We start from the raw sequence: 9,675 nt of genomic DNA, 5'->3' as shown, positions 1-9,675 counted from the left end.
ATGATCCAGCAGTTGTTGGCAATTTGATCTCTGGTTCCTCTGCCTTTTCTAAATCCAGCTTAAACACCTGGAAGTTCATGGTTCACGTACTGTTGAAGCCTGCCTTGGAGAATTTTGAGCATTACTTTACTAGCGTGTGAGATGAGTGCAATTGTGTGGTAGTTTGAACATTCTTTGGCATTGCCTTTCTTTGGGATTGGAATAAACACTGACTTTTCCAGTCCTGTGGGCACTGCTGAGTTTTCCAAATTTGCTGGCATATTGAGTGAAGCCCTTTCACAACATCATCTTTTAGGATTTGAAATAGCTCAACTGGAATTCTATCACCTCCACTAGCTTTGTTCATAGTGATTCTTCCTAAGGCCCGCTTGACTTTGCATTCTAGCACTCTAGGTGAGTGATCCCATCATCTTGGTTATCTGGATCATAAAGATCTTTTTTGTATAGTTCTTCTGTGTATTCTTGCCACTACTTCTTAATATCTTCTGCTTCTGTTAGGTCCATACCATTTTTGTCTTTTATTGTGTCCATCTTTGCATGAAATGTTCCCTTGGTATCTCTAATTTTCTTGAAGAGATCTCTAGTCTTTCCCATTCTATTGCCCACTGCTCTGCTCAGGGTGTTTTGGTTTTAGCCCCACCCTTTTCCCTAGAGTGGTCCTACTAAGGTGCTTTAGGGTAGGAAGCAGTGGGGCCTCACCTCAGCAGAGGAGTAGCCAGAGGAGGAGTATCTGGACATGTCAAAGTCATCATCACTGGCCGCAGAGGAGAGAAGGCAGAGAGGAAGTGATTTCCAGACATTAAATAGAAAACTCTCTTTACCCTCCCCCACATCAGTCAGTACCTCCCCCTCCCCCCACACTTCTAAATAAACAGCACAATCTTAGCAGAAACCATGCTTGCTGTGGGAATGCAGTTTTAAGACAGGTTCCTTAGCTCCACCCTTCTAAATACATGACTACCTTTAACCTCCTTCTAAATCAAGCTGCTACTACCCCACAGCCTTGCCCCTCTTTTTCCTAGGCTCAAATCACCTGGGTTTGTTGGGTTTTCCCAAAGTCTAGATCTAGCCAGGTCTGTGCCCCGCAGTAGGGCTCCCCCCTCAGAGTGGGCAGGGCACTACAGCATCAGGGCCCATTTTAGGGGCAGCTGCCGGGTCAGCTGTCCCGGGACAGCAGCAGATTGCACTGATCCCCTTTCCTGTCTCTGCTCCCCCTATCTCCATTCTTTGGGGGAATCACCCTCAGAGAGCTCCTGGCTGAGGGACACCCTCATTCTGACAGTAGAGCAGGTGTGGCCTGTTCAGCCCACTTGTTTATTCCCACTCCCACACAGCTCTGCCTTGCCTGGCTGCCCCGATGTCTCCATACACACCTGTCCGTGTCAAGGGCTACCAGTGGCTTCTCATCCGGGCTCTGGTCAAGCGAGGAGTAGCCTTTATTTGGGACGACCAGCCTGGGTGGAGAATTTGGGGGACTGGATTGGTGATTGAAGCACACCAACCTGGCAAGGAACTGGGCTGGGCCACACCCCACAATCTCCCTCCCCGCCCCCACCCCACCCTACCCCATCCCACCCCGCCACCTTGATCCGATGAGACTCTCTCCTCTCAGAGAGGAGCTGGGCCTGAGGAGGGAGGGAAGAGGGGAGGCTCAGAGCCAGCAGAGACAGGACCCGGCTGGCAGGGTCCTGGTGGGGGTGGGGCGGGGCCCTACCTTGTCCGGGCCATGACGTTGTTCTTCTTGGGTTGCTGGTTAACAGGGCTACCCATGCTGCCATTCTTCAGGGAGCCCTTCCGGGCCAGCTCCCGCTGCTTCTCTGCAGGGGAACATGGGGAAGAAGCTGTGTCCTGCCTCCAGGGCCACCCTGCCTTACCACTCAGGACAGCCTGGGCTGGCCTCCATGGTGAAACTCCTTGCTTCTCTAAGAACTGAGGCAAGGATCCAACTCTAGGCCCCGCTGCTTGAAAGAGACAGTGCTTTCCTCTGCCCAACCTGAGGCAGATAGTGAAGGGCGACAGGAGGAGGCTGACCCCCACCTTCCAGGAACTGTACTCCCAAGTGGGGCAGCTAGCATGTGCTCAATCCAGAGAAAGGCTGGAGAGGGAGAGATGGAATAGAAGGATGGCAGGGCTTCCTGCAGGTGACACCTTGAGGTGGAGTGTGAAAATGTTAGTCGCTCAGTTGTGTCTAACTCTGTGACTCCATAGACTGTAGCCCACCAGGCTCCTTTGTCCACTAGGTTCTGCTAGGCAAGAACACTGGAGTGAGTGGCCATTCCTTTCTCCAGGGGGTCTTCCCGACCTAGGGATTGAACCCGGGTCTCCTGCACTGCAGGCAGATGGTCTACCTTCTGAACCACCAGGGAAGCCCACTTGAGGTAGAGAGGAGGGCATTTGAGGAAGGAAGGGTAGTGTATAGAAAAGTGCATTTAGAAGTGAGTGTAATAAGTGCGGATCTGGACGGGATGGAGGGATGAAGATGGAGGAAGGTTGGGTTAGAAAAGTTATATACATTTATTCAGTCATTTATTTATTCAGCAAACATCTGTGTCACCAGTCACGTATCAGGTCTGTGCACAAGGGACTGGGGGCCCCCTCTGATTACAGACTTGGAGCATGAAGGCCTGAATGCCAAGCAGAAGAGTCTGGGCTTAATGGAAAAGGAAAGAAGCCACTGAAGGTTATGGAGCAGGAGGGGCAGCATGGGGCAGGCAGGGTAAAGGCAGCAGGCTGGGGGACCCCTCTGCCGAGACTACTTCTGACTCCTTGGTTAGCATATGGATTCTCCGAGGCTCTAGAACCTATCAGATTCATGGGACTGGTAACCAAGGGACCCATTGCCTGGTGTGTGGCTCTCCCAGTAGTCAGTTTCTTCCTGGGCCCTACAGGAGGCCTGTCTACCCATTCCTTCTCCTCACAGCAGCTCTGATACTGGCAAAAGGACTACCGGGGAAAGCTCTCACAAAACAACAAGTTCCAGAGAGGAAGGATGGGATGGGCATTTATAGATACTGTGACTCTGGAATTTTCTTGACCTCCATGTCTCTCATCTCCCATTCTATCCCTCATTCTTTGCCACTGCTCATCTATCTCACGCCCGCAAACCCACCTCCACCTCCTTTCCCGCAAGGCAGCAGCTGCCATTACCACCCCAAGCCTCTAGGGGGTGCAATTTGCCTTATAAGTTCCTGGTGGGGATTCTCAGTGCACCTGGAATAAGGCTGTGGATTTTTCTAGAGGAGCTGTGGTGGTAATACAATGGTCAGGGGGGAAGGTATTGTTTTTAAGAGCATGTTGGAATTGTTGGAAACAGTGAAAAAATGCTAATAAACTGCAAAAGCAAAATACAGACTACTGTGCAACTATTAAAAGAAGTCATTCTCTATATACTGATATTAGAAGGGGCTCTAAGACATTAATCAGAAAACAAAAAAGAAAAAAATTTCAGAAAATGTGGACAGTATGATACCACTTGTGTTTAAATACAATATAAAACTAGAAAAAACTAAAAACCAAAACCAAAATGCTTGGAATGATTATCTCTGGGGAGGAGAAAATGATGGGGAAGAGTAAAGAAGTTATACTTGTTAAATACTTATGTTGTTAAATTAAACCATAATAAGAAAATAAAACTGGCTGCAGTTTGAGTCTGGCGTCCTGTCCTGGGAAGATGAACAAATTCCACTGAGAGGACTGTTCTCTTGTTTAGAAAAACAGCCTGAGGGGCTCCCTGGATTTGGTCTGGAAGGAGAAAAGCAAGTTAAAAGGAAAAAAGAAAAGCTGAATAATATAACAGGACTCTGAAAAGGTGTCCTGGCAGCTGCTGAGCAAGGTTTTGAAACATTTCTCAGGACAAGGAGAGGGCCCAGTATTTGATGGGCAGCTGGAGCCTGGGGAGAAAGATGAGCAAGAGGGCGGCCAGGATGGCAGAGAAGCTCTGAAGGATGATCATGGCCTGCATTTAATTGTTAACTGTTTCCTGGATGCACTGTGTTAGCTATATTTTCACTTGTGAAAACAAATTATTTATTTATTTATTGATGGCTGCACCTCATGGCCTGTGGGATCTTAGTTCCCTGACCAGGGATTGGACCTAGGCCCTCGGCAGTGGAAATGAAGTGTACTAACTACTGGACCGCCAGGGAATCCCTAAAACCATTTTTTAAAATTAGAAGTCTGTTATGTATGGCAGCCTTGGGTGAGTGAGATGGTCCCTGAGGGAGAGAGGTGGTGTTGGCGGGAAGTGAAGCGAGCGCAGCAGCTGCAGGAGCTCTGGGCAGTGACTGGGAGAGAGGTGGCTCAAAGGAGTGAGCGGCAGCATAAACTGACTTTGGAGTGGACGTGAGATAAACCCCCAAGGGCAGGGTGACCCTGGGAAGCCAGGAGAGGTTTGAGTTTATTAAGAAACTAAGGGAAAGTTTCTCCAAACAGGAGCCAACAAGATCTGGAGATATCCAGATAGGCTGACTAGGAAGGGGGAAAGGGGCTCAGCTTCTAGGGGAGAGGAGCCAGGTTCCAGGCTTCGGGAGCCTCACTCCTTTCTGCCCTCAGACACAGGAACTGATGCCTACTTCTAAGGCAGCTAGCTTCCTCTCAACCTGGTCCAGTGTTTGATGGGGCTTCCGACCCTCTCTCTGGGGTTCCTGCAGCTATGCCCCAGAACACTTGGAGCCTTCTGGACCCCAGAGATGCCTCTAGAGCTCTGGGCACCTGTAGAGAATTATCACCTCCCTCTTGGCCTTGCAGGAGAGACGGTACCTGTGACTTGGTGGCTAGAGTCTTGGAATTGTCTAGCCTGAGCTGTACCTCTTTGCAGACCCAGCCCAGCGCACCTTGCCTGTCCACGCCCAACATCTCCCTCACCCCCCAGACACACTCACCCAGCTTCACTTGGAGCGGGGATGGTTTGTAATTCATGGCTACTGACTCACCCTCCCGGGCGTCACAGTCTCCGTCTGAGATGGAGGCGGCGGCTGGGTCCTGGGGGAGAAAGCAGGGGGACAGGGACCTGTTAGGAGGTAAACACAGGGGGCTGTTCTCACCTGTCCTCTGTGGGTATTTCTCCCTGGCAGCGGATGGGGTTCAGGAAGGGAGGGATAGACCCGTCTACCACGGAAGGAAGATCGGGAGCTGGGTGGAAGAGCCCAGGATCTCGGCTCTATTTACACCCATCTGGGTGTCTGTCCTTTAAGTCCTGTGTCATCTGCCACCCCCAGGAAGCCTACTGTGATTCTTTAAACCCACAGGACCACATTCTCTTGCCTCCCATACTTGTTGCCATGCTCCTTAGGGTCCTGCCTTGTTTAGAAAGATCTTTCTAGGTTCCTGTGAGTTTAAGTCTGGATTAAGGTCTGAGCAGGTGCTCCCTGAGACGGTCCTTCGCCGTTTCCCCAGCTCTGGCTGATCCCTTCCGAGGATCCAGAGAACTGACTGGCTGAGCCAGGCTAGACTTTCAGGCTGTAGCCACGCAGTTCTAGTGAGAACTTCTCCATTTCACAGATGGATCCTAAAGAGTGTCTCCCGAGAGAACCTGAATGGTTGGCTTGGAATGGCAGGTGAGAAGACAAACAATGGCAAGTCAGCCGGTGGCCAGCTCGTCCTGTGTTGCCCAGGCAGGGCTGGACACTACAGATAACAAGACAGCATGCATTCTGTGCATTGTCCAGGGTCTGGAACCATTTTGGTCTCTCTCACTGCCCTCTTTACGAACTTCTTCCCATTGCTATGGGTGTTATGCTGTCCCAAGTCCTACTTTAGCCTCACTATTCTCTCCAGAACACCCCCAAATCTCTGCTACAAGATCCAGGGCCTTATCCTACTCTGCCTCAGTCAGTTGGAAGGCGCTGGAGTCATTCACCCTCTCCCTGAGAAATTGATAACCAGCCAAGGACGTAGGATGCTGCCATCCTACCATCCACCTAGGGTCATAGAGTGGTAAGCCTAAGGTCAGAGGATCACAGAGAGGCTCCAGAGCTGTGCCTATTCTGCCTCTGGGGACATGGAGAGCAGACAGAGAGGCAGGGAGAATGCTGGAGGATGGGCCCTGTGGGGCCAGGCCCAGGGATCTGAGTGGCTTCTGGTGACCATTAAAGGAAGGCTATGCAGCCATTATGGCGGTTTAGTTTCCCTTTAGAATGAAGCAGGGGGGATGAAAACATGCTTGCCACTAAAGGAAAAGGGAAAAGTCTAGAATGTTTTGGAGGGAAATCCTGGCCTTGTCTGTGTTTCTTTAGGCTATCCAGAGTGCAAGGCCTGGGTGGGCTGTGTTGCCACAGTGGTTTGTGAGTTCCTGAGGGCAGAACCCAGGCCTGTGTCCTCTTCTCTGATTCCCAGCCTTAGCTGTCACTGAGGGGAATGGGACAGAAGGGTAGAACAGGTGGGGGGTACTGGGGGCTCAGTGCATGCATCCCAGGCAACCTCTCAAGCCACTGGTCTTTGCAAGTCCTTCATCCTCTGCCTCCCTGGCTTGGCTCCTCCTTGGGAGGCTGATCTCTGGCAGCACCTGTCCCCTGCTGCCCTGGAGAAGGAGGCCTCTAGTGACCCATCCATGTCTCTCTGTGGTCAAAACAGTGCTGCCTGCAGGGGACATGGAGACCAGCCGGTGAGCACTAGGCTGCAGGGACGCTCACTGCCAAGGCTGCCTGAGCGAGGGCTTCTCAAAGGCAGAACCCACAAATGTGCCCGTGGGGCCCTCCCAGGGAAGTACTGGCAGATTTCCAATTTCCCTTCCTCTCTCTGTGGTGTTTGTCACATGTCACACACACCATGTCCATTTGGAAAGGGTTTCTCCCCTGGATTCCAGGACACTGTGCCTCCTGGCTCATCTTGCCTCTTTGACCATTACCTCTGCCTTCTCCCACAGTTAACTTCAAGAACTCAAGTCCTTGGGCGTTTGTGGCTAACTTTTCCCTCCTTGATGCAGATGAGTCCATCAGAGTGTCTTCTCTCAGGCTGGAGGTCCTGGCAACACTGGAGGGGGCCAGTGCAGGAAGGTTGGGGCCTGAGTGGGAAGCTGTTGAGTGACTCTGGTCACAGGACCCACATGTATTCCCTAAGGCCACTGGGATTCCTGAGTGACAGTGCCAGTCCCTTTAGGTCAAGAGCCAGCATGTAAAGCCCTAGACTGCGAGGTCCCATTCAGCATCTCCCCATCACTGTCCTTGATGGAAGGCCATCTTTGAGGCAGGAACAAAGATTCTGGCACTGTGCCTGCAAACTGAAGCCTTCACTGTGGGCTTCCTGTATGTCTTTCCTGGGAAGTGCAGCCAATGCCCCATGACCACCACATGGAAATGTAATCAGGGAGATTAGATGTGAAATATTCACGAATACAAGTATCAGAGAGGAATCCAGGCAGAAGGAAGCATCTGGCTCGAAGAAATCAGGGAAAATTTAAAATGCCCCCCAAGGACATCTGACAGGAGTTAGCTAGATCCAGAAACTAGAGTGGTGATTAGCAAGGTTATTAATAAACACTCAGCAGAGACAGACACTGAAATGCATCTCTAACAGCAGCCCATGTTTCTACAACCCTGCACACAAATTCTCCAAAGACTATGGAGATGATTAATAGCTCAATCTCACTGTTTCTGGGATGGAATAAATCAGCTAATGACCAGAGCAAAACCAATATAACTAGAGGAAGGCAGAAGTACCAGAAGAATCTTAAGAGTTAGTCTGGTCCAGTGATTTTCATTCAACCGTGTTTCCTGAACCCTGTGCCTTGGGCAGAGCTGAGTGCGAGAGGAGAGCAACAGGAGGGGGTCTGGCTTCTCTGAAACCGGAATAGATCTGTTTTTATGTATTTATTTGGCTGTGTCAGGTCTTAGCTGTGGCACACAGGATTTCCACTGTGTCATGTGGGATCTTGCAATGCGGTGTGTGTGCTCTCTGGTTGTGGTGCGTAGGTACGTTGTGGCACACGGGGCTTAGCTACTCTGCAACATAGGGGATCCTAGTTCCCAGACCAGGTGTCAAACCCGCGTCCCCTGCATTCCAAGGTGGATTCCCAACTACTGGACCACCACGGAAATCCCCAGAATAGATCCATTTTGATTTCACTTACATAGGAGCCTTTCTGCAAGATTTTGGTTGAAGAAAGGGTTTTATTGCCTTAAAAGAAAGGTGAGGGAGGGAGTTTAAAACACATTGATTTAGCCCAATCTTTTAAAAATGCTTTACTATAGAACTTGTTAAATTTACATGAAAACAGAGAAAACAGTATAGTGAGATCCTGGGTACCTACCAAACAAATTATTAGCTTCAACAAATTACCACTTAGACTATTCTTTAAAAAAAAAATCTTGGATCCTCCATTTATAACACTAGCTATGTGATCTGGGCTTTAGTTTCTACATCTGTAAAGTGGGGCTTACACTAATACCTATGTCAAAGGTTTCTGTGAGGATAAGGTGAGACTATATAATCTGGTGCTTAATATTCAAGCATTTAGAGTAGTATTTAGTATATATACTACATCCAGCACACTCTATGTGTGGTATAGCTATGAGGCTTTTATTAGCACAGGCTCTGTGGGACACACAGCCATGAACAGTGTACCCTGGCAGTGACCAATCCACAGCACCAGCCCTGTCACCACCCGGGTTGGGGCCTGGCTTATGTGGGGAGATATCTGTGGAAGAGATGCTTGCTCAACAGGGTGAGGAGGGGCCTGATCAGGGAGCATTCTGTCTCCTCTCTCTCCTCACTTCCTTACACTGCATTTCCCTCACTTAGTTAACAGCAGTCAGCCTGGGACTCATCAAGATATATAGAAATGGACCCATCCTTAAGGAGCTCCCAGTAATTATTAGTAAACGTAACAAGAGTCATAAAAGTAGAGGGAAAGGGACAAAGGGAGGGTGATCAGAGAAAACGTCCCAGAAGAAGACTCTTGAAAAGATCTCCAAACATCAGTTTCCCAGTTATCTTAAGAGGAAGGATGTTCAGAGAACATCTGCAGAGGCTCAGATGCCTGAAACTAGCATTGCATATTCAAGAAATGGTCAATATTTTGCTACAGTTGAAACCTAGAAGGTATGATGATGAAGAGTGACAGGAAATAAAGTTGTGGGGCCAGCAGGGCTCAGATCATGGTGGAAGATGGGCCTTGATTTTGTTCTTTGCTCAGAAGATGATGGCAGAGGAGCCAGTGAAGCCTTGAGTAGGGGAGTAACATGATCAGATTCGAGATGGAGAAGAACACTCTAAAAGTCATGTAGAAGATTGGTGGGAAGGAAATGAGACTGGGATTTAGGGACCTGTTGCAACAGTGCCAGCAAGAGATGACAGAGGCCTGAACTAAGCAGAAGATAAAAAGTCATAAAGGAGGATGTTAAAGAGAGTAGAGTGGCAGACCTTAGGGATAAAATGTAGAAGGAGTCCAGACACTCCTAGTTTTCTGTGTGGGGTAACTGGGAAAGGGGTGCTTGAAGTAATTATTAAAACAGACAGTGCAGGAGAAGGCATAACTATGGTCAGGGAAAACCAGATGAGCTCAGTTTGGGACAGGTTGAGCTCTGAAGTGTCTTTCGGACACTAAATGACATCATTAGTAGGAACTGAGGTTCAGGATCTCAAGAAAGAGCTGTGGACTGATGGTAATTGAAGCCCACAGAGGAGAATAAACCTTTCAGGGAGAACAAGCACAGTGAAACAGACAGGAACCAAGAATAG

The 9,675-nt window shown here is 49.4% G+C and overlaps 1 protein-coding gene across 8 annotated transcripts in view; it reads right to left on the bottom strand.

Annotated features, from left to right (window-relative positions):
- The window catches only part of FAM219A (family with sequence similarity 219 member A), a 60,399-nt gene that overhangs the window by 4,440 nt on the left and 46,284 nt on the right, over window positions 1-9,675 (bottom strand). For 4 of the 8 annotated variants that reach the window (XM_069573963.1, XM_069573964.1, XM_069573965.1 and 1 more), the window contains exons 2-5: window positions 4,881-4,980; window positions 1,715-1,817; window positions 1,374-1,454; window positions 700-754 (exon numbers count right to left, since the gene is read on the bottom strand). In XM_069573963.1, coding sequence (XP_069430064.1) covers window positions 700-754; window positions 1,374-1,454; window positions 1,715-1,817; window positions 4,881-4,980 — 339 coding nt within the window. The remainder of the gene's footprint in view (window positions 1-699; window positions 755-1,373; window positions 1,455-1,714; window positions 1,818-4,880; window positions 4,981-9,675) is intronic. The other 4 variants (XM_069573967.1, XM_069573968.1, XM_069573970.1 and 1 more) reach the window with 1 other exon arrangement.

This window comes from Ovis canadensis, chromosome 2 (genome assembly GCF_042477335.2).
Source record: "Ovis canadensis isolate MfBH-ARS-UI-01 breed Bighorn chromosome 2, ARS-UI_OviCan_v2, whole genome shotgun sequence".
NCBI lineage: Eukaryota > Metazoa > Chordata > Mammalia > Artiodactyla > Bovidae > Ovis > Ovis canadensis.
The sequence above is the reverse complement of the archived record's forward strand: the minus strand, read 5'-3'. Positions and strand labels throughout refer to the sequence as shown.